The 26,240-nt window shown below is 43.1% G+C and overlaps 1 protein-coding gene across 1 annotated transcript in view; it reads right to left on the bottom strand.

The window, feature by feature from the left end:
* Positions 1–1,615: 1,615 nt before the first annotated feature.
* LOC134968838 (ras-related and estrogen-regulated growth inhibitor-like) overlaps positions 1,616–26,240 on the bottom strand; it is a 99,796-nt gene continuing 75,171 nt past the window's right edge. Inside the window, exons 3-4 of the mRNA XM_063944351.1 lie at positions 18,959–19,032; positions 1,616–4,149 (exon numbers count right to left, since the gene is read on the bottom strand). Of these exons, the coding sequence (XP_063800421.1) occupies positions 3,661–4,149; positions 18,959–19,032 (563 nt within the window). The 3' untranslated portion in view covers positions 1,616–3,660. The remainder of the gene's footprint in view (positions 4,150–18,958; positions 19,033–26,240) is intronic.

Below are 26,240 nucleotides of genomic sequence, written 5' to 3'. Positions count from 1 at the left end.
GTCGCTCGGACCCGTGGAAAAAAAAGTGAAGTTCGTGCGGGTTCGGATTCAAAGAAACCGAACCCGCTCATCTCTAATACATAGCATATTAAACATGCATACATATATATATATATATATACACACACATACAGTACACATATATATACACATGTATATATATGTATATCGTGTGTGTGTGTGTGTGTGTGTGTGTGTGTGTGTTTATATGTATGTATGTATGTATATACATGTGTATATATGTAGGCACATAGATATATATGTACTATAATTAAAATAAAGTAAACTTTTATTGCACTTGCAAGTGCCACCAGGAAGACAGCAGGCTGCAGAGGATGCTAGACAGTCATTAATAATACTCATGCAGCTAATAAAAAAAAAAAAAATTTTTTTTTTTTAAGTGGAGGGGGGTTTCTGGGTACTCGGAAACCCCCCCTGGGTGCGCCACTGGGCTGCCAGTACACATTATGCAACACAGTACAACCAATTCACATTATGACAGAGTGTCCCCAGCTCATATAATGCCAAATTACAGTGCCCCCTGATCATACTGTGCCACATTAGAGTGTCCTCCAGTTCAAGTTATGCCACTTTACAGTACACCAGTTCATATTATGCCACACTATAGTGTCTCCATTTCATATTGTACCCCATTAAAATACCCCAGTTCTTATTATGTAACATTATACTTCCCCCACATGACAATGAGCAGATCAGATTAAGACACATTACCGTGCCCCCTTACCATTATAACATCCACATACACACTCCTCTCACTGAAAGTGTAATGTCACACAACTCAGGCTGGGCAATGGATCAGACCTAGGCCCTCATTCCGAGTTGATCGCTAGCTGCTTTCGTTCGCAGCGCAGCTATCAGGTCAAAAAACTGCAATTCTGCGCATGCGTATGGGGCGCACTGCGCACGCACGTTGTACTTTCACAAAAGCCAATGCACTTTTACACAAGCTCTAGCGATGCTTTTCAGTCGCACTGCTGGCCGCAGAGTGATTGACAGGAAATAGGTGTTTCTGGGTGGTAACTGACCGTTTTTGGGGAGTGTGTGAAAAAACGCAGGCGTGCCAGATAAAAACGCAGGAGTGGCTGGAAAAACGTAGGTGTGGCTGGCCGATCGCAGGGCGTGTTTGTGACGTCAAAACAGGAACGAAATAGTCTGAAGTCATTGCAAGGTAGGAGTAGGTCTCGAGCTACTCTGAAACTGCACAATTTTTTTTTGTAGCAGCGCTGCGATCCTTTCGTTCGCAATTCTGATAAGCTAAGATACACTCCCAGAGCGCGGCGGCTTAGCGTTTGCACTGCTGCTAAAAGCAGCTAGCGAGCGAACAACTCGGAATGAGGGCCCTAGTTGCTTAGCAGGCAAATCAGGGAAATTGGTCTGCACCTTTATAACCTAAGCCTCTGGGCCCCATAGCAATATCACCCCTTGTACCCACTATTGTTACGCCCATGGCTGTCATGTATGTGTTTCAGCAATGAAACTGTACACTGTAAAATATATAAATGGTGCATTTTTTGTTTTTTTACTCTTTGGATTTTAGTTTTTGTTTTCAATAAAGCCACCATCTGTTAATTTTAATTAATGACTTGAGAGTCCATACGCTTAAAGGGCAGTTTAATTTTTACACCACTGTTCTGAATAAGACACATATAAGGATTTGTGTAGTGTATTGTTTTAAAAACACATAATAACTTTTACCATACGTCCCAAGCACAAGAGGTCTGATAGAGAATTATGGCAGTTTGCATAGCTATCTTGCATGAAAACAGTGGGTACAGTATATACATGTACACCTAAACAAACCTGTATCATTGTGAACAGCTGCAGCACGGGAACAAGATGCTTATGTTGCTAAGCAGGCCGGGTGCAAATAGCAAATGATGATGAGGACGGTAACTGGCACAAGAAAACTACTTGTGAATGGCAGTTTGCAAATACTCAGCTGACTCCGATTGTCACTTTCTTTGTCATCCGAACATAGAGGCTCTAATTGAATAGCTACCTGCAACTTGCATGCTATAAGATAAGGTCCATAGTATGTTTCTAAGCAGGTGTTTTAGAGAGAAAAACAAATCAGTTTGGTTGGTGTTTATGAGCTGCTGGCATTCCAACCATTTTCTCCCGACATTTAATGGGTATCGCCACTAATAGAAGTGCCTCCTAAGAATTGTTATTAGCTCGTTTATGTAAGCCAACTAGGAGAAATAGCTTTTTCGATTCACAATTAGCTCCTAAAATCTCATGCAAACGCAGATGGGCAGCAACATTAATTTTCCTCTTTTTCTCATTCCACAAAGCCTCTCTAAAGGTCTCATCATATAATATTATTACTTATCAAGAGATAAAAACAACTTACACTGGCCAACAGCTATTCCTAAATTAAAAAGAAAAAACTGCGCTGTAGCTGGGAATTTTGAATGTCTAAGCAGCTCTGATTAAAGACCAAAGTTACATATATGAGAGCAGAGCACTTGAAATTGTGTACACATAAAATAAAGATACACAATTTCAAGCGCTCTGCTCTCAAAAGCAATTCCTGTCTGATCCTATCCGTAGAGTACATAGAGAACACACAGTAGAGGAAAAATGTAATCTGTTGAAACTACTTATAATGGGTGAAGGGTGTACAGTGCACAAGGGACCATTGCCCTGTACACCATGTACCCAGAGTATACTTACCTTATGCCAGTAGGTGTGTCACTCTTTAGTCCCGTTGCGATATCTTCCCAATGACACCTTCAGGAAAATGGCCCCATGCAGTGAAAGCAAAGACTTTACAAAGCCCTCACCAGTATCACCAGGAAGATAGTGCCACAGAGGAGGAGGGACCTGCTAGCTGGCACAAGGTAATAGGTGGGGTTGGGGGGTCGACTGCTTGGAGGAGGGTCCAGTTGCACTTGGCGCCCTTGGGCAAGACTATGCCCCTGAAGCAAACATTGCCTTTATTTTCACTAGGTGATAATGATGGGATGCATTCAGCATCCTGGCGGTCATGTTAACAATGCCGGAATCCCAACACCACTCAGGAGACCGGCACCAGAACACCAACAGCCGACATCCTGAAGGCAATTATCAAAGTTAGGACCCGAGGAGGGAGGCTTATGCACTAGGGGGGGCTAGGGTTAGGCACTAGGGGGAGTGGTTAGCCCTAGTTGACACCCCCCAAGGGTTAGCCATAGCCACCACGGCCAAAGGGTAGTCCTAGCCGACAACCCTGAAGGGTTAACCATAGCCACAAACCCAGGTTAGGGTAGGGGAGGGTTAAAATACTTATCCCCTCTGATGTTGGGATCTTCAGTGTCGGAATGCCGCTGTCAGTCATGTGCCCACCGGCATCCCGACCACCATTATTTCTACCGTACCCTATAACGATTTACATATACACTGTGATACCCACACTCTTAAATATCTGGAACTATTTGCCAAAATCTGGAAATAAATTGAAATGTAGGTAATATATTTATGTACAGTTGTGAAAAATGTAATGGTAATTGGAGCCGTGCTAGATTTCACCATCAGCCTATGTACCGCGATAGTGATGCCAGCTGTAGACCACTAAATGCTAGTATACTTAGTAGATGTGCTCAACATTTTCCTAGTAAATCAGACTTCTTTGCAAAATAATTATGTATAGCCATCACTTCATTCTGGAATATAATCTCGAAACGAATTGAAACTCAAACTTCTGCCAAAGCCACTTGCACCCAAGGCAGAATTGGCATAAATCTTAGGAATCTTTTCTATTAACTTTGATACGTTCTTTTTCTTGAAAGTCCCAGGGGAAAGACTCCCTTGTCTCAAAAGTTCATAGTAAAGTGCATTGAAGACCAAAGACGCTTCTTCGTAGCTGTCTCTGGTTGAAATTTCATAACATGGATACTTTAAAGCCTTAGAAAGTTTTTCTCCGTCATCGGTGGACACCATACGATCAAACTGAAGGTCTTTTTTGTTGCCAACGATCACAACAGGTGGCTGCTCTGATGCCCCTTTTTTGCTGGCAGAGTGAATGTGGTTAATGAGGAAGCACAGCCGCATGACTTCATCGAAGCTGCAACGGTCCGTCACAGAGTACACGACAGCAAAACCATCTCCCCATTTAATTTTCTCTGCAATCTGAAGTGAGTCTTCCTCCTTTGAGAAATTGAAAAACATTCTGTTATGCATGAGACATTAATATATATGTCAGGAGTTAAAATTTTAATTACCTGCCACATGATAAAGACATCATTTGCATATAATCTGCAGCTCTATAAAGGGTTACCGAAACAAGAGTTGTAGATTCTGCAGCACTCAAAATTTCATATATTATTAGATAGTAAAAAATAATGAAAAATAAACAACCAGAGATATAAATTATCTAGGGATAATATTCCCCGAGTCCATAATCTGGTGGTGCGCCCAGAGTCAGTATTATAATCGATTATACATTGGGGAAAGAAAAGAAGACTCTTGGTTGGGCGCACTCTTTTGTTATTTAATTAGATTGAATATGAGAGATATATTAATGTAATTTTAAAACTTAACTTTTATTATTTCTTTATTATTACTATTATTTTTATTAATATTATTTTTATTATTATTAATTATTTAATTATTATTATTATTTATTATTATTATTATTATTATTATTATTATTATTAAGGGTGTCTGAGGAGAAAATATTAACATATTGTTTTTACTAAATTCCATAAAGGGCATAAGCAATGAAAGTTTTGATTTTAAAAACATAAATTAAAATATTTTTAAACAACATTCACGTATATAGTGAAACATACCTTTACCCACAGTTTTCCTGGGTATCCGGACTACAGAGCTACACTAAAAAGGTTTATAGTCAATAGGTCTACCACTAATGGTAGAAATGCATTAGGTCGACAGGGTCAAAAGGTCAACAAGGTCAAAAGGTCGACATGTAAAAGGTAGACAGGTCAACAGGGTTAAAAGGTCAAGGTCAAAAGGTCGACGTAACAATGGTTGACACGCATATGGTAGACACAAGTATTTATTTAAAAAAAAATGTCATCTTTTTCATACTTTATCATCCACGTGGACTACGACTGGGAATAGTAGTAACCTGTGCAGCAGTAGCAGAGTGAGGCATCTTTCCCGAAGCATGGCGAGCCAAGCAATCCATGCAAGGGGGCGCAGTACACTAATGAGGCTTGTTTTTTGCTGAAAAGAGACAAAACACCCCAATTGTGTCTACCTTTTTTTGTGTTGACTATTTCCATGTCGACTTTTTAACCCTGTCGACTTTTTTACGCAGTCGACCTAATGCATGTCTACCATTAGTGGTAGATCTTTTGACTGTAGACCTTTTAGTGTAGATCTAATAATCCGCACCCGTTTTCCTGTCAGCAGCCTCAGGCGTTGCTCCATGTTGTTACTTTAAGAGCTTTTCAGTCATTAAACCCAGTTGAAAACCAGGGCTGTGTGATGCTGTGGAAGGGTCGTGGCTTTGTGGACCAATACAAAGCTTTCCTATTGGTCCATTTGTCCATCTGATGTCATTTTATAATTGTAAACAAGCAACGCTCACTTCTAGGGAAGGGCAGACAACAGGGACAGAGTGGAGATGGTATAGAGCCCTGGCATTTTATTGGTGCACACACTGCAGGCGTGGAGAGGGGGCATGGTCACAGCTCACAGCGCATGCAGCGAGTCTCGGGGTCTTGGCTTCGCAGCACACCCTAGTCTCTCTATATTCCCACCGGGAGACGGAGCTGCTCTGTCTATGTACTATATTTATGTGAGTCGGGCAGCTGAGCAGAGTGCCAGGAGCTGAGCTGCTCAGCCAGCCCTAATCTCTCTGCCTGGCTGGACCAGCCCATCAGCCATCAGCCCTTTGGGCATTTGCCAGAAATGCCAGATGGGCAGTCCAGCCCTGGCAAGCAATGCCAATATCCGCACAAATGGGGACAAATGTAATAGATGGAGAGGTTCAAAAAGTGAGAGAATTGGTAAGGTTTTGCAGTTTTATTAAAAGTGGCAATCATTTACATAGCAAGATCAACCTGGTTTTGTAGTGTAAATGATTGCCACTTTAAAAAAACAAAAACTAAAAACCTTACCAAATCTCTCACTTTCTGAAACTCTCACTCTATTTCATTTGGCCCCTGGTGTATGTATTTCAACTGCGCATGTATAATAATCAATATCAAATTTATTATACATAGTACTTAAATCACATAAAACATAACACATAATTTAACGATATATAATAATGTTGGAACTTTCAAATGATCGCATACAGTACAGAGAAATAATTGATCCCAAGAATGTCCTTTCAAATGCAGACAAAGGTATCATAATGATGTAAAAAATGCTTCAATTAAATTCAGGTATAACAGCAGGATTATTTATATTTCCATTAATTGGAATAAGAGATGATGTTGATTTGGACTGATACAAAGACCAAAACACCACATGCAATGTACAATGTTGTAATTTTTCCTGTTTCAGTGAGTTATAGGTTTCATGTGATTTATATAGTATGTACTGCATAATAAACTGAATATTGATTTTTAAATGGAGTCAGTAATTATTTGCTACTACAGTATATAACTCTATATTTTTTTCCAATATTTTTAGCACCTCTCTTTTTTGCATATAAATGTCTTGGCTGATTTGGAGTTTGCAATGTTTCATGAGCTGGCAGCTTAAATAGATACAAGTGATTCCCTAGCACTAGTGGAATATAATTTTATTTTATTTTTCTCCCACAGACCAGGCTCCTTAATGGACAAGAAAGATTAAAGAACATAGAAAAGATTGAGACTGCCCCTTTTATAAAATGTACATTTATATATAGATGCATAATATGCAAATGTTGTTTATAGTGATAGCCTAACTAATCTTTATTTTCTAGTAGTCTCTCTTATTTATACATGTCTGTGGCATCTTATCTCTAGTCCCAGAAAGGTTATCTCAAGCTAAAAAAGAAAAATTAATATTGCTTAGGGGTGACACCTAGTGTTATAAAATGGCATCTCTCAAATGTTTTCTGTATTTCATGTACTATTTTAGTAATATGTTAGTCAATTACGATGATTATTTGATGATTATTATTATTATTATTATTATTATTATTTATTATCAACAATTTTATACATGCTCATTACTTAATGTAAACAAATACCCTTAGATGATCTACTGTTTTTGGAATCCAAAAACAACTGCTCCCTCAGGTATAAAAAGGAATGTGTGACATACATGCCTACTTTTGAAAAGCAGTTCAGGGAGATTGTGAAAGTAACATCTATCAGCGCGGGCTTGCACTGCTACATCAGAGAGGTGTGTCATGAAAATGACTTGCATCTAAATGTAAATGAGCCCCAAAGTTAGTAAGATCTATTTGTTGAAGAAAAGACACTGATATCTTGCAATGTAAAAGCTGTATAATGGGGGTAAGGTGCAATCAGGAAGATTGCTGGACTATTCAGGGACTGAGGGAGATTGCTGCTATTTGAGGGAGTCTCCTGCAGAATGAGGGAGGGTAGGCAACTTTGATGTGTGCTAATGGGCTTTACCGAATATTGGTGGTAATTCAGAGTTTATCGCAGCATCAAATTAGTTAGCAGTTGGTCAAAACCAAGTGCACTGCAGGTGGGGCAGATATAACATGCGCAGAGAGAGTTAGATTTTGGTGGGTTATTTTGTTTCTGTGCAGGGTAAATACTGGCTGCTTTATTTTTACTCTGCAATTTATATTTCAGTTTGAACACACCCCACCCAAATCTAAATCTCTCTGCACATGTTATATCAACCCCCACCCCCTGCAGTGCTCATGGTTTTGCCCAATTGCTAACAAATTTGCTGCTGCGATCAACTCTGAATTAGGCCCATTGATCTATATATATATATATATATATATATATATATAGGCCTTCTATAGGATCCAACATGTTGGCTATATCAACATACAAGCCATCATGAGACGCAACGTGAATTTCTCAGCACTGAATGGCCACAGAGAATGTATCCATTCCTGCCAAAGGTTACTACTCACCTCTAATCCACTGCCACTTGAACCAAGAGATGTTATTTAATAGGAGATTCAGTTGCTTCTGAGTAAGTAATACTTAGCTCCTATGTACTAGTCTGTTTACTGATACTTTTCCCATCTGTTATACTACGTACTGAGATCACACTATCATCTGGGACCGTTAGAAACTGATCACAGAACTGGAATACAGTATTCTGACCTTCCCCAACAAGAATTGGTGACAATGTTTTACCATATACAGAATATTAGAACTGTAACCAACAGAGTTTTATCCAAATTCATCCATTCCCACCAAATATTGCTATTCATTACTATAAATGTATAATTTTTTCATGTTCAATTGCTACATGTCAATTCATTTAATTATTAATTGATCGTTTTGATTTGGGTCCTTCTCATGTATTTACTATGCAATTCATCATTATGATTCAGTTTTATTTTAAAATAAAAATATTTGTATAGATTTATTTTTTAAATGATTGTTATTTAGGTACTAGTTATTTACAGATATTTATATACTGTAGCGCACTCATATTCCGCTGCGCTTTACAGACTCTATTTGGCTATTTACATCAGACCCCTGCCTCAGTGGAGCTCACAATCCATACTGCCTACCACATGTCCACACACAAGGGTTAAATAACCTACCACTGTGTTACTGGAGTGTGGGAGGACATTGGAGAACCTGGATGAAACCCACGCAAGCACGGGAAAAACATTCCAACATCTATGTGTTGCCATAGATATCCTGTCCATAGACAAATGCAAGGGAGGGGGGTTTCCAGTTGCGCAGAAACCCCCCCTCTTCTTGGCCAGAAGCTCAAATTATGTCCACAATAACAATATATCTACAAATATATAAGGGGACAATACACAGAGCTTGCGCGGGACCTGTTTTTGGTTAGATCAACACAGAGGACTCGTGGACACTCACTCAGGTTAGAGGAGAGGAGATTCCGCACAATACGGCGTAAAGGCTTTTTCACGGTAAGGACAATACGTGTTTGGAATTCCCTGCCCGAGGGAATTGTAATGGCGGAATCTGTCAACACCTTTAAGAATGGGTTAGATAAATTCCTAATGGATAAGGATATCCAGGGGTATGGAGCATAGTCATGCATTATAGTTACTATAAATAGGGATAAAATGCAACGGCTGACAGCAGCATCAGTCAGAAATTTTGGTCAAATCATCATGCATAGGAGGCCACAAATAGGTTGAACTCGATGGACAATTGTCTTTTTTCAACCTCAGATACTATGTTACTATGTTACTATGTAATAATATAAAAGTCAATAGTTAGAGCTGCCACCACAACATGCAGTGTAAGGGATAGAATGCAGCTGCTTCACATGCCCAGTATAGCAGCTTCTGCTCAGTCAGTGCACTGGACCAGAGAGTAGCTGCCAGAAAAAAAAGAGACAGGCGCCTTACCATCAGGTAGGAGCCTGAGGGGCAGAGCCGGCGCTAGCCACTCAGCAGCTCCTGCAAAGCAGGGAGGCGCAGGGATGAAGAGGCACTCTCGCCGCTTTGCTGCTGCTGGCTGCAGCTGCCGTCTGTCAGACTGTGGCAGACGCCGGCAGCGTGAAGCGCAGCTCCAGCTCAGTCTCTCCGGCTCCCTCCTCTTCTCTTCTCTTCTCCTACTCCGCCCCACAGCCAACCCAACCTATATGCGGGGTACATGGCTGAGGCACAGCCATTGAGATAAGCCAATCGCGGACTGGCAGCCAATCAGGCGGGTGGCGCCACGTTTGAAATAGCCGCTGACTGTACCAGACCAGTAGAAGTAGAAGATCTCCGTGACGCCAAGCTTCTACTGCGGTATTTTTGCCACCTTCCCCCAATCTAACCCTAAGTCCCTCCAGCCGTGGTTTACCAGTGATGAAGTCTGGTGTCGGCTAAATCGGTATCCCAGCGCCAGCATTTCAATTGATGTTGGGATGCCTATCCGTTTAGTAGATAGACAGTGTCTAGTTAGACAGTCAATAGATAGACACCATATATTAGACAGACATTAGGTCGACAGGGTCAAAAGGTCGACAGGGTCAAAAGGTCGACATGGAAAAGGTCGACATGGAAAAGGTCGACAGATCAAAAGGTCGACAGATCAAAGGGTCGACAGGTCAAAAGGTCGACATGATAATTGTCGACATAAAAAAGATAGACAAATTTGTTTTTTTTATTTAACATGTTTTTGGATTATTTCATACTTTCTCTATCCATGTCGGCATAGAGTTGGTTAAAAACCTTGTGGCGAGCCACCGTGCCCAAAGCGTGGCGAGCGAAGCGAGCCCCTCGAGGGTATGCTTTTCTGCAATTGGGTTGCCAGATGACAAAACTATCCACACAAAGCACAAAAATGCAAAAAACATGGTGTCTACCTTTTTCATGTCGACCATTTTCATGTCGACATTTTGACCATGTCGACCTTTTGACCTGTCGACCTTTTCCATGTCGACCTTTTGACCTGTCGACCTTGTGACCTGTCGACCTTGTGACCTGTCGACCTTTTGACCCTGTTGACCTAATGTCTGTCTAACATATGGTGTCTATCTATTGACTGTCTAACTAGACACTATCTATCTTTCATACCGGAACCGTTGGGATGCCGGCGTCGGCATTCCAATAAGTGTCAGGATTCCGGCGTCGACGCAAGTATCTTAACCACATCCCATCTGGTAATCCGCTATGCTTTCTAAATTCCCTGTGTGTCTGTGGTAACTTGCTACTGCTCTGTGTGGGACGATGTGAAGAGAGAAGGTGGTTATAGTGCTCGCTGCCTGTGATGTGAGACAGTCTGCATTAATGTGTCATGAGTTAAACACAACTTTTGGCGGCAGTATATTTACATGTGGGAGCATCAAGCCTGGTCTGTAAGTGATGCATTCATACTTGTGAGTTACAAAAGGGTTATCTAATTATAAATAATAATAATGTATGAAATCTGGAATATTATATATCTAAAGCAATATTTTCAGTTTTTCTTATGTAGAACTGGCTTTATGCGAGTGGGGCACCAGTTGATGCCCCACCCGCGTTACAGCTCCACCCACAATATCCACAGTGAGGGGCGCCAAAATCTATATTCGCTTACCGAAAAAATTGGGCTTGGACCGGCCCTGCTCCTCCCCACTGCATTTTTGACAGTGGTGCCCACAGCACTCTGTGCAGTAAATACAGCACTCCCTAGTCTCTCCAATCATCCTGTGGACATTAGTGTAAGGGGCATTAAGTGTTGAACTACTACTGTAGGCGTTTTGTGTGGCACGACTACAGTGGGCGTTGTGTGTGGCACGACTACTGTGGGCATTGTGTGTGGCATGAATACTGTGGGCGTTATGTGTAAGGGGCACAACTACTGTGGGTGTTATGTGTAAGGTGCACAACTATTGTGAGCATTATGTGTAAGGGGCACTACTACTGTGGGCGTTATGTGTAAGGGGCACTACTACTGCTGGCTTTATGTGTATATTAGAGACACTACTGTGGGTATTGTGTATAAGGAGCACTACTGTGTATCATAATATGAATTAGGTACACTACTATTTGGTGTAATATGAATCAGGGGCACTACGTGTGGTATAATGTGAATAAGATTGTGATACACTGTGTGTGGCATCATTTGAATTGAGGGTACTATTGGGTGTCCACGCCCCTTCCATGTGAGTCCACACCCCATTGGCACGCACTGTACCTTTATTACGAATGGGTGGGCGCAAGTGTATTGTTTGCAGGAGGACGCCGAACACCCTAGCACCGGCCCTGCTGAGGGGTCTATTTACTAAGCCTAAATAGGCCCTACACACTTGGCAATATTAGTCAAAGATATGAACGATCTTGTTCATTAATGAACAAGATACCGTTCATATATTTGAGTGTGGAGGCACCAGCGATGAACGATGCGCGGCCCCGTGCTCGTTCATCGCTGGTGCCCCGTCAGCTGTGCATGCAGGCCAATATGGACGATCTTGTCCATATTTGCCTGCACTTCTATGGAGCCGGGTGACGGGGAGAGTGAAGAAACTTCACTCCCCCCGTCACTTACCCCCACCGCCGGGTCGCCTGTCAGCCGTATCCACTGTCGGGCAGCTCGGCGGCGGATCGTTAAATGTATAGGGCCCTTTAGATGGAGATAAAGTGCACGGAGATGTCATTTTTCAAACCCAGCCTGTGACATGGTAGTTAGGAGCTGATTGGCTGGTACTTTATCACCGTCCACTTTATCTCCATTCAAGACTTAGTAAATAGACCCATGAGTGCTTAGAAAGTGCAGTTCTGCCTCCTACTGGTTATATCACATTTGTGGATTTATTTACTATAGGATGTTTAAACTTTTGCTGACCACTTATGTTATTTATATTAGTTTCATATGTTTGATACAGACACTTTATATATTGTTAATTACTAAAACAGTTCTCCATACACTATCAAGTGTATAAAAAAAACCAATGGATACATATGTATGCCCAGGGTCGGTACTAGGTTCTTCGAGTTTGGGTTTGCTTAACCGGCAGTCAGGAATGCCAGCAGGGGGGATGGGTGAGTGCAACAGGCGGTCGCCACAGGTTTTATTCCCACTCTATGGGTGCCGGTCACATAACTACAGTACATCCTGGTTCTTCTACCGCTTCCCCAGACTGCACTTGTTCCATTGCTCTGCAAAGTGGGAAATTGTGGATTGCATTTGGAAACCCCCCTCTAGAAATCCTGCGTTTGCCTTCTGTTGTCCATATAACTAATCCTGAAGATACCTCTACATGGCCGCACAATTGCAGGACGTTAAGAAAATGTCCCATACAGTAGTACATAGTGAGATGAATATAAATGACAATATAAATGTCTAAATAAATAGAAAGCCCTTAAATGAATCCAATCAGTAAAACATTTTCTAGGAAATTATATTTTGCCCACTTTCTTTCCCCCTGGATAATATTTAGACATTCACTAGTCAGTACTTTAATCTCCTGCAGATAAGGCATCAGGGAGACTTCACTAGAAGGATTACGATCCGTCCTAAAAGCATCAGCAATGGAGTATTGCCATTCACAATAATATGTTTTTGTCTCTTTATTCCATGTGAAAACATATCAAATTATGTGTCCCATCATTATCACAGTGTCGTCTCCATGGAAATCACTACTTCGTCCAAGTTTATCTACAAATTTCATCCATTTTCTACTGAGATAAGATTTCAAATCATTGCAAGACAAAAGATATTCCAGGAAGGGTTTAGAATGAAATACCCACAATCCAAATCCAGAAGGTCAAAATACCGACAACAATTGACCGACTGTCAAAATACAGACAAGGTCAATATACCTACACTTAAAATACCAACAAGGTCAAAATACCGAGATTTAAAAAAATTTAAAGGTCAAAAATTTGACACAAGTTTCTCATTGTTTTTTTGGTGTACATCATATAAGTGTACCGTGTCCGCTCGCCATGCTTCAGGCATGGTGCCTCGCTCTGCACACTATTATATTCCCCCTCCAGGTCCACCGGGATGGTAAAGTATGAACAAGTTGCATTCAATGAAAAAATCCTGAAAAACTCATGTTAACTTTTTGACCTGTTGACATTTTAAATGTTGGTATTTTGAACTTGTCGGGATTTTGACTGTCGGTCACTGGTTGTCGGTATTTTGACTGTCGGGAGTTTGATTGTAGGTAAATTGACCGCATCCCTCCAGGAATGCCATAGAGCTGCAGGTATCTCAGGCTGTGAATGGGGGCAGGATCGGATTTAATATTATTATAGAGGTCTACTGTATTTCATGAATATATGAAATCAGAGCATCAGCCACCAAAATATAATCTATTCCACGGAGCAGGCGATGTACAGCTGAATAGGAGAATAGGAGAAATGCCTGCCAGACAGGTTAAATAGGTATCGAGGGGCAGTAAGGTAAAAAATAGTTCTCAGATTATGAATATGAGCTCTCGCCAGGGAATGGACATTGCTAGCTGGATATTTTTTATCCAACAACAGTGTTGACATTCCCGTCTTATTTGACTCTCTAATGCTTATGAAACTCATCAGGTGGTCCTGCAGTCCCCTCCTCATCATAATACACAGACCATACTCTCCAATACTCCAATACTCAGACCATCAACGCGTTCTGCATACCGCTAGCACCGGCAGTCTCTCTATTATCAGTGCTGTAATCACGGCACGGCTGCGGCACTAACAAGCAAACACTCCGATTGGAGACCACACACGGAGGTCACTGTGGGCTTCATATTGCCGGGATCAGCGTCTTTTCACCAGTGAGTCTCACGCTATCTACCGCTTATTGGGACTTAGTAACTATCCACAGCCCTATTATTATCAGCGGCTCAACGCATAAAACTTTGCTTCGTATTCTTGCAATTTATAAATCATAGCTACAAAACATTCCCATCCGGGGACGCCCGGTTATCCTATTGAGCTTATTGATATTGGTGGTCATTCCGAGTTGTTCGCTTGCAAGCTGCTTTTAGCAGCCGTGCAAACGCTAAGCCGCCGCCCTCTGGGAGTGTATTTTAGCTTAGCAGACGTGCGAACGAAAGGATCGCAGAGTGGCTACAAAATTATTTTGTGCAGTTTCAGAGTAGCTTCAGACCTACTCAGCGCATGCGATCACTTCACACTATTCAGTTCCTGTTTTGACATCTAAACACGCCCTGCGTTCGGCCAGCCAAGCCTACGTTTCCCAAGCCACGCCTGCGTTTTTATCTGGCACGCCTGCGTTTTTCCGTTCACTCCCTGAAAATGGTCAGTTGACACCCAGAAACGCCCTCTTCCTGTCAATCACTCTGCGGCCATCAGTGCGACTGAAAAGCTTTGCTAGACCTTGTGTGAAACTACATTGTTCGTTGTAATAGTACGACGTGCGTACGCATTGCGCCGCATACGCATGCGCAGAAGTGCCGTTTTTTTTGCCTGATCGCTGCGCTGCGACTGAAATCTGCAAGCGAACAACTCGGAATGACCCCCATTATTCCATCATACTGACATACAGAGTTGATTTATAGCTGTATTTTTTCCAGTTGGGTTTTATAGCTGTGTTTTTAAAGGTATTGCCACCCATTTATATAAGTTTACTATAAATCTACACAACAGTTACTTCATTGATACAAAATGCTTTTTCTGTTTCTCACATAACAGGCAAGCATTTACAAAGTAGCCTTATCTAAATGGTATAAGTAAGCAATACGGTTACAGTTAGAATTACTATATAAGGCATGTTTTATGTACATGATTACAAAGATTGATATATTTTTTTATAAAATAATTACGAATTATTGATCATTTAACTCCTTTGGTTGATATTTTTTGTGGGAAATACAATGCATATGGTTCCATGAGCGCTTCTATTTTTTTTTTTTTAGTTCAATTAATTTATATACTGTAGGAGTACTACACAACTCCTTTATAGAGGCGAACGTGCACCTAGTATTGTTCTCCCGTTGTCAGGACATCACAGCTTGGATATTAAATTCTGCCCGCTATATGTTGGTCAAACTATAGACATAGGCGCTGCAATTATTTGTGTGTTTAGCTCTATAAACTTACATTATTTCCTTATAAATATATCAAATGCAAAAATATGAAATCATTAGCCAAACAAGCTACTCCTAAAATAAATATGTGCACCAAGACGGATAAAATAATTTCAGTTTACTGTTTTGCCATTAGGTGGCGCATACAGATTTTCATTTCCTATGTACAGTACAGCAGAGGTACCAAACACTACCCCCATAGAGCAGATTAATGCCTATTAGGTTAATGATGAAAAAAAATCTGGATGTGTTAGATTATACTCCTACCAAAATTGTACAGCTGAACATTTAATAATATGGACCGAACTTTAAGATAAATAATTACAACTCTAACAATGTGTGATGTGGCTTTAAATATAAAATATAAGTGGTCTTAATATAGAATTACAACCTTGATCCGGAAAGTGCCAATTAGTAACTATAAGTTGATTGAATCACTTAGATCTTTTAGCAGCCTTTTCATAGCTGAAAAGCTACTGGGAAAAACAGAAATAGCTCTTCCCACTGAGAGAGAGGTATTTTTGGGTGGAAAATTGCAACACTCACAAAATGCCCACATGACACACCTTTAGGAATATTAGTAATTCCTGCATTCATGTAGTACGTCTGCGCTGCCCTGTTATGCTAGGGGTATGCCCAGCACGGGATCCGGTCTGAAGATCGACACTGTCTAGGTCGACAATGTTTAGGTCGACCACTATAGGTCGACAGCCACTAGGTTAACAGGGTTGGAAGGTCGACATGAGTTTTTTACTTTTTCTTTTTTTGAACTTTTTCATACTTAACGATCCACGTGGACTACGATTGGAACGGTAATCTGTGCAGAGCGAAGTGGTAGCGAAGCGAGGCACCTCGCCCAAAGCACGGCGAATTAAGCGAGCCATGCGAGGGGACACGGTGCACTAATTGGGGTTCCCGGTCACTCTACAAAGAAAACGGCACCCCAAAAAAAACCCTGTCGACCTTCCAACCCTGTCGAACTAGTGACTGTCGACCTATAGTGGTCGACCTAAACATTGTCGACCTAGACACTGTCGATCTAATGATCCACACCCGCCCAGCACTCCCCAAACAATTGTGTTGTCACCAGCCTCTCCTGGCAGTCACTGGGTGCAATCCATCCCCATACTATTCTGCTAGGCAGAGCAGCAGCAAGAGTGCTACCTCCTAACCAGGGGTGTATCTAGGGGTCTGAGCTCCCCTGGCAAAGTAAGGGACTGGCGCCCCCCATCCACGCCATATTTTTTTAATAATATACTCTCACTAACCCCACCGACACCTTCTTCACCATTAACCCTACCCTAGTCTAGCCACACATTAGGGGGGGATGTATCATACTGCCCGGGATTGTGTCGGTATAAGTCTTCCCGCTTCGCCTCTTTACCAAGATGTAAGAACATCTTTTATGCCAGAGTGTGGGAGTGAAAACTCCCCCCTCCGGCTATCCCTGTCAGGCTCCAGAATGCATCAGTCTCAGTGCCCACCATGGTATTTATTCCCCCAGTACACACAGCGGGATGCAGTTAATATCCCGACGGTCGGGATCCCGGTGCACAACATAACGGCGCCGGAATCCCTACACACAATGGAAGGCCGACGCTGGAATCCCAAAAGGGCACAGGACACTGACGCCGGAACCCCAACCGCCGGGATCCTGAATGTACAGTCACAGACAGCGGACCACGTAAGTACTACACCTGGGATGGGGGGGGGGGGTGTAGGTTTAGGCACCACCAAGGGAGTTAGGCTTAGGCTGCGGAGGGGAGACGGTTAGGTTTAGGGTGCTGGCAAGGGCAGTTAGGTTTAGGCGCTCCCGTGGGGGTTCAGGGTAGGCTGCAAGGAGGGGTTGGGGTTAGGCACCAAAAAGGTAGGGTTAGAGTTAGGGTAGGGATTAGACCACTTACCAACCCACATCAGGATTTCGACAATTGGGATGCTGCTGCTGGCCTCCTGACCACTGGCATCCCGACAGCCGGCATTTCATTCCCAACCCCACACAGCACCCCTATATAAAACCCTAGTATATACAGCACCCCCCATATTACCCCCAGTACACACAGTACCCCATATTAAGCCCAGTACACAGTGTCTCCATTTTACCCTTGCCCAAGTGCACATAGCACTCCCATATTATCTGCAGTACATTCAGCACCCCCATATTTCCCCTCCATACACACTGCACCCCTATATCACCCCAGTACATTAAGCTCCCCCATACTGCCCCCCCCCCCAAAAAAAAAACAACACAGTGCCCCCCATGGTACCTGTTTTTTTCTTTCCTCCTGTAAATTAATGCAGGCAGCCAGGAGAGTGATGAAAGAAAGCTGTCCCTTGAGGGTGGCACAGGCTCACAGCCGCATGGCCACCGTGGGAGAACAGCAGCGGGACAGTGCGCTCAGCCACATCCCGCCCTGTGAGAAGCCGCCAGTGAGGGATAGTAGGGGGCGGGTCCAGGTGCTGTGGCCATAGAGGCTACGCTACTGCACGCCCCCCCCCCCTCCCCCCCGAGGCAGGCCAGACGTCTCCAGCCCCTGCCTCCGCAGCCGTTCGCATAGCTCAGAGAGCAGTGCTCTGCGTACGGCAGCAGCGATGTCACTGTGTGACAGCGGCTGCTGATGACAGAGGGTGTCAGGCCAGCATGGCACCGCTGGGCGGCGCCCCCTCCTTGGCAGACGCCCCTGGCGAGTGCCATCCTGGCCAATGCGTAGATACGCCCCTGCTCCTAACCTTTCATCCTGAGGGACACTGCAGCCTGCTGGTGAGACCACAGGGCAATGTCCAAAAAACGGGAGCATCCTTCCAAAATCGGGATGGTTGGGCAGTATGAACAAATGAAGCTTCAGAACTAGAGTTCATTGGGGTTATATTAACAATGGGGTGGATGGAGCTGCAAATCCTGTACATATAAAAATAGGCCCAGCAACATGGCAGCATGATGAAGACCAGCTGCCTAGCTGGCCACACAGTCGTACATAAATCATAAGTCTTAAAATTGTATTTCTTGTTTTCTCATAAAATGATGCAAACTTTCTATCTTTATGTATTTAGGGAGGCATTGGGACTAATAATGTAGGGGTGGCCACACCCACACAGCACTGGTCACACCCACACAGCACTGGTCACACCCACACAGCACTGATCACACCCACACAGCACTATTCACACCCACACAGTACTGATCACAGCTCCTCCCCTTATCATCATAGGCTCTTGAACATTTTCAGTCCAAGACCCTGGTGTTCAAATATAAGCTACATACAGAATTCAAATGTGTTAGTACAGCATCGGCTACAGAACTGCAGAAGCAACTAAAGTTACTGTTCACATCTTAAGTCATCCTTATATGGCCACATGTGAAGAGGATACAAACAGCAAACATCATAGTGCATACCTGGCCAGCAGTATCCAGGATTTCAAAATGGACAAATTCTCCATCTATTGCTGCCGTGTGTCTGTAAATCATTTCTGCCAAGACAGGAAATATTCCATACATGAAACAATGGATGTACAGAATGGAAATGACTTCACCATAAGTATTAGAATGTCATAGAGCTGAAATTTCTATAGGTACATTTCGGCATGTTTGGCAGATAATGCGCAGCGCTAAAAAGGTTTACCTCTAATGTCATCCAAACTATGGGTATTACAGATATATATTTTAAATGAGAAAGAATGTTTAAAAAGATACTGAATCATCTTTTTTAGGGGGAAGCAGTTAGCTTCCCAACAGTCGGGAACCTGGTGGTCAATATACTGATGCTGGGATCCCGAAGTTATCGACGCCACACGGGATGCCGGTGTCACATTACTGACAGTCGGCATCCCGATCATCCGGACAGCGGGACGCCGCGCGGGGGGGGGGGGGGGGGGGGGGCGGCTAGGTTTAGGCAGAAGAAGGGGGGTTAGGGTTAGGCTGCGGGGCTGGGAAGGTTAGGGTTAGGGATCAAGCAGGGCGGGTTATGTTTTGGCAGTGGCGGGGAAGGGAGGGTTAGGTACCACAGGGGAGGGATATGGTTAGGCACCCAAAAGGGAGGGTTAGAGTAGCGGGCAGAGGAGGGTTAGGGGGCTTCCTTGGGGGCTGTCAGGATTCTGATGGACCGGATTCCGCTGTCGGTATTCTAACCGCCGGCATACCGTCCATTAGCAAATCATACTGAACCCTGTGCAGGAACTTAAAGGATGGCCTACTGTACCACACCTGAAATCCTGCAAATTCTGCCAATCCAGACCTGGGCAACGGTAACCTTTCACAATCTCAGATGTTAATTAGGTAGACGGGTGACTTTTAGAAGCTAGTATCAAAAGAAGATCTGAGTAGAATATATAGGACACCAAGGTGACAATAATTCCCAGAGCAATAATTAGAGAATTAAAAGCAAATTGATAAACCAATATTTACACTGAGACAGAGAAGCAGTAGACTAACGTTCCAAGTTGATATAATATTTAAAGGGATCCGGTCTGAAGATCAACACTGTCTAGGTTGACAATGTTTAGGTCGACCACTATAGGTCGACAGTCACTAGGTCTACAGGGTTGGAAGGTCGACAGGGTTTCTAGGTCAACATGTGCTAGGTCGACATATTTAAAGTAGTTTCCAGACACTTTTTTTATTCGTTTCTGAACTGATTTCACTGACTTCTTCCTATTTTTGTGAACTACTGTAGTCATAACAATTACTCATTTCACAAATGGGAAGTTGTAGAAATGCATACCGTTGAGTACCATCAGAATAAAAACACAGATTGCAACCAATTCTGTAAAGGAACCACAGAGCTGTAACAAATAAAATTAGTGACATTTGCATTATAGTAAATCTGTGTAGATCAGCTTAAGCGTCATATACATTTCTATAATGTCTGACATAGAGCCACACAAGAGGTTAATCCCACATTATAAACACAGCTGTATTGGATCGGCTTTGATGTCCCTCTTTCAAGAAAAAAAAATTGAGGAAAGAACAGTAGCCCAGAATTAATTGGTACTTTCCAGCTGTCAAATTTGGGAAATGGTAAGAAAGTGACATGCCCTTGATCATATGGATCTGTGATTTGATTTTTACCCAGGTCAGGGAAAGAAGAATGGAGCTGAGGTCAATGTTTTATAGAAGTTGGGTTAATATATTCACCAGCAGCATGTTACCCTATACCATGTTCTTTGGAAAGTTAAAATAGTGATTTGCTGAACACTATGAGGAGACTCTATGCATATATTTATTGGGCAGGGTATACCCTGAATGTAGCTTTTTACTCTTTCCAGCAGTGAGTATAGACAAACCATGGGCTCGCCTCCTGGACTAATTCAAGGTTGATTGCAAAACAACATTTTTCCTCTAATGGGCAAAACCATGTGCACTGCAGGGGGGGTTAGATACAACATGTGCATAGAGAGTTAGATTTGGGTGGGGTGTGTTCAAACTGAAATATAAATTGCAGTGTAAAAGTAAAGCAGACAGTATTTACCCTGCACAGAAACAAAATACCCCACCCAAATCTAACTCTCTCTGCACATGTTACATCGGGTTCAGTACGGCTGGCCGGCGGTCGGGCTCCCGGCGACCAGCATCCCAGCACCGGGAGCCCGACCGCCGGCTTACCGACAGCGTGGCGAGCGCAAATGAGCCCCTTGCGGGCTCGCTGCGCTTGCCACGCTACGCGCGCCACACTATTTTATTCTCCCTCTATGGGGGTCGTGGACCCCCACGAGGGAAAATAAGTGTCGGTATGCCGGCTGTCGGGCTCCCGGCGCCGGTATACTGAGCGCCGGGAGCCCGACCGCCGGCATACAGAAGACCACCCGTTACATCTACCCCCCCCCCCCCCCCCCCGCCCCTGCAGTGCACATGGTTTTGCCTATTACAGGAAAATGTTGTTTTGCAACCACCCTTGAATTAGCCCAGGAGGCTCTAAAAACGAGTCAGTGCAGGCTGGTGTCCCTATTGAGGAAAAAAAAAAAATCCTGTATGCCTCCCAAATGCTACAAGCTCTGTGATGGAAAGCACTGGGACATTCTCTCAATCCTATAGTGGCAATTTAGCCAATTAGTGGTCTCACTATGATGGACAAGAATGCCTAAGACCTCTGTTTTTTATTCCAATAGGATAAAAATAACATAACTATAACAAATAAACATATTGGCCCAGATTTATCAAGCCGTGGAGAACGAAAAATTGCACAGTGATAAAATACCAGCCAATCATCTCCTAACTGTTATTTTTCAAACACAGCCTATAACATGGCAGTTAGGAGCTGAGTGGCTGCAATTTATTACTCTCCAAGGATTGATAAATCTGGGCCATAATATACAAACAAATATGGATGTTCTTATTTCTGAATCATATAAAAGACTTACTTGCAAGCTATGAATAAAACAAAGATTTTAATTCCTATTTGAACAACTACAGTATGAAGCAAGAAAGAAAAAAAAATGCTTTATTTTATAATTACTAACTTTTCTTTTATAATTTTGTTTGAAACTTATTCATGTGTGTTTTGTTTTTCACTCTTGGTATAATGAGCAGAGACAAAGTTGTTGTTATTATTATTATTATTATTAGTAGTAGTAGTAGTAGTAGTAGTAGAAGTAGTATGGGGCATAGCTGTATCGGGCCCCAAGGTCCTAGGAGGCCCTGGTGGGGCCACAGATCTCTGGCCAATGCTTTATTGCACCAGCGCAGGCTGTGGCCAGTGCTTATTTTGTTTATTATGGTGCAGTGTGCATAATGTCAAGACGTCACGCAACACTGAAGCGCTGAAACAACAGACATAGAAGGTAAGTGTGGGGGCTGGCTGGAGGGACACTTTGGGGGTTGTCGGAGAGAAACTATGGGGGCCGGCTGGAGGGACACTGTGAAGGCTGGAGGGACACTGTGGAGGTGGGAGGGACACTGTGGGACTGGAGGGACACTGGGGGGCTGGAGAGGTGCTGTGGGCTGGAGAGACAGAAGGGTTCTTGGGCTGGAGAGGCAGAAAGGGCCTGGGATGGAAAGACATAAAGGGGCTAGGGCTTGAGAGACAGAAGGGAGCTGGATAGACATGGGGGAATGAGGCTGGAGATACACATGGGGGCTGTAGAGACATAGCGGAATGAGGCTAAAAAGAACTGAAGGGGGGCGAGGCTGAAGATTATCTCCAACTGGCAGGATTAGAAGGAAAAGGTTCAGTAATCTTCATTCTAAAGAAACATTACTGATACAAATGGTACCAAAGTAGCAAATACAATTTAATAATATAAAAATGTTTATTCAGAGAAGTTCACTTGTTACTGTGCACCGAAACTTTTGTTACTGTGTATTATCTGGTTGAACCTCTGCTACATGATGATGACATTACTTATATTCCTACGCAATCAGGTGTCTTCCAGACCATGTGATGTCCTACGTGACTAGTGAATACAGAGTGAAATCACCATCTGCACAGGGAGGAACAATTACTTCAAAGGTTCCCCATCACAGAGAAACCACTATATAGGTAAGGCAGACTCTCAAACTACTGGCCTGTACCTGCCAGGGACCTGGGGCCCCTAAAAAAAAAAATGGGTGTGTCAGGCTCAGAGGCGTCACCAGGTGTGGTGACACCCGGAGCGCACTCTGTATTATCACACACACACACACACAAACACACATACACCGTGGGAGCAGCGGGCGTCTGAAAAGGGGGGGTGGTCTAATAAAAAGTGGGCGTGGTCTCACTGATGGGTTGTTGTTTTTTTCGCTCCCCCCGCACCCGCCTTCTGACGCCACTGGTCAGGCTAATAATTTCTATTACCTGCCCTGAGTAGTAGTTGTAATATTAGTACCCTTATTTATATAAAGCCACAAGGAGTCCACAGCGCCTTATATAGTGTTATATTTGCAAATGATCTGCAAGCATAACAAGAGCTTAAAATGCAAACAGAAAGGCCATAAAAGTATTACAGCATATAAAATCATCGTATAAAATCAGTTAACCCAAAGTTGCTAGTTTTGCACTACAACAGGGGTAAACCTGACAATCCTGGTCTCCCTGCTGTAGTGGTAACCAACTTAGGTTGCCTAGAACTGGGATTGGTTGAGGATTTGGAGGGCGGAAGCGTGCAGCCCATTTTGTTATTCATTAATATGTATATTTTTTGGCACTATGCGGTACATAAAGATCTTCTTTATTATAAGAGGTAAGTGTCTCCTCAAATACATCACTGAAAGGATTCCTTAGACAGAGAAATGCACTTCTAGGCATGCACATACCAAATGTAGTTAAAAAAAATTCCCAAGTGGCAGGTGATAGGGGCAGGGTTGGATGATTTACAAAATTAGGCGGGGCTAAATGACATAATTATCATAGAAACATGTCATATTGGCCACACCCCCACCATAACATTACAAGTATTATTCTCCCCACCCTGCCCTAGGATGTGGGAAGGATGCGGTAGAGAACACCCACTTTTCCGGGGAGAGGGGGAATACCCAAAATAATAGGAGTCTCCAACAGGTTCCAGTAGGTAAGTATGAATAAAAAGCGTCATAAACACAAGAGTGACACACATAACAAAGTCCCTTTAATCTTCTTTTGTTCATTAGCCTTTGTTAAACTGAGTAGGATGATGGTAGAAAATAGGCAGACACCTGACGCTAAGGGAAGGGGCAGGAAGCTGGTCAGCCATGAGACATTTTAGGTGCACCTCACAATTATTTCTGCTTGTTTTCACATTTGTTTAAGCTGCTGTGAAATAAAGAGAAGAGTCATGGGACTTGGTGGGTGGACCATTGAGTCACACTATGGCAAAAACAAGGCTTTCGTAAGTGAGAATTAGTACGTCTTATTAGTAGAAAGCACTAGTTATAAATATCATAAAAAATTGTCATGTTATTTGCATAGAAAGACCTACATACTGTATAAATGAATGTGTTAAATAAAGTCAATATCAGCTATATATTGTTATTCCTATATGCTATGTGTTTGCAGACTTTCTCAGAATAACTATGCAATCCAATCATTTCATCAAGTCTAGATAAATAACAGGAACTGTCAAATTTACGGTATCCGGACTCCAGGTCGACAGCACAAAGGTCGACACACCTTGGGTCGATGCCAATTTGTCGACACACCTTAGGTCGACATGGACAAAATGTCGACATGGACAAAAGGTCGACAGGAACAAGGTCGACATGGAAAAAGGTCGACATGAGTTTTTCTCGATTTTTTTCTTTTTTTTAACCTTTTCATACTTAACGATCCACGTGGACTACGATTGGAACGGTAAAGTGTGCCGAGCGAAGCGGTAGCGGAGCGAAGGCACCATGCTCGAAGCATGGCAAGCGAAGCGAGCCATGCGAGGGGACGCGGTGCACTATTTGGGGTTCCCGGTCACTCTACGAAGAAAACGACACCAAAAAAACATAAAAAACTCATGTCGACCTTTTTCCATGTCGACCTTGTTCCTGTCGACCTTTTGTCCACGTCGACCTTTTGTCCATGTCGACCTAAGGTGTGTCGACCAATTGGCGTCGACCTAAGGTGTGTCGACCTTTGTGCTGTCGACCCTGGGTCCCAGACCCCAAATTTACATGACTGCCATTATCCTTAAGCTCCGAATGCTGTCTAGTACAGGGGTCAGGGAACTTTTTTACCTTTTACCCCAAAACATATTTAGATACGCCAACGTTACCCCCTTGATTTTAAAGGAAGGAAATCATATATTATTGTGCATATATACTGGTTTTCACTGTTTATATGGCATTTCTGAGATACTGTGTGTGTGTATATATATATATATATATATATATATATATATACTGCTCAAAAAAATAAAGGGAACACTAAAATAACACTTCCTAGATCTGAATGAATGAAATATTCTTATTAAATACTTTGTTCTTTACATAGTTGAATGTGCTGACAACAAAATCACACAAAAAATTATCAATGGAAATCAAATTTATTAACCCATGGAGGTCTGGATTTGGAGTCACACTCAAAATTAAAGTGGAAAAACACACTACAGGCTGATCCAACTTTGATGTAATGTCCTTAAAACAAGTCAAAGTGAGGCTCAGTAGTGTGTGTGGCCTCCACGTGCCTGTATGACCTCCCTACAACGCCTGGGCATGCTCCTGATGAGGTGGCAGATGGTCTCCTGAGGGATCTCCTCCCAGACCTGGACTAAACCATCTGCCAACTCCCGGAGAGTCTGTGGTGCGATGTGGCGTTGGTGGATGGAGCGAGACATGATGTCCCAGATGTACTCAATTGGATTCAGGTCTGGGGAACAGGCGGGCCAGTCCATAGCATCAATGCCTTCATCGTGCAGGAACTGCTGACACACTCCAGCCACATGAGGTGTAGCATTGTCTTGCATTAGGAGGAACCCAAGATCTCATCTCGGTACCTAATGGCAGTCAGGCTACCTCTGGCGAGCACATGGAGGGCTGTGCGGCTCCCCAAAGAAATGCCACCCCACACCATTATTGACCCACTGCCAAACCAGTCATGCTGGAGGATGTTGCAGGCAGCAGAACGTTCTCCTTGGCGTCTGTCACATGTGCTCAATGAGAACCTGCTTTCATCTGTGAAGAGCACGGGGCGCCAGTGGCGAATTTGCCAATCTTGGTGTTCTCTGGCAAATGCCAAACGTCCTGCACGGTGTTGGACTGTAAGCACAACCCCCACCTGTGGACGTCGGGCCATCATACCACC

The sequence above is a fragment of the Pseudophryne corroboree genome, chromosome 11 (genome assembly GCF_028390025.1).
Source record: "Pseudophryne corroboree isolate aPseCor3 chromosome 11, aPseCor3.hap2, whole genome shotgun sequence".
In the NCBI taxonomy this organism is placed as follows: domain Eukaryota; kingdom Metazoa; phylum Chordata; class Amphibia; order Anura; family Myobatrachidae; genus Pseudophryne; species Pseudophryne corroboree.
Note: the sequence above shows the minus strand (reverse complement) of the source record. Positions and strands in the feature narration are given on the sequence as shown.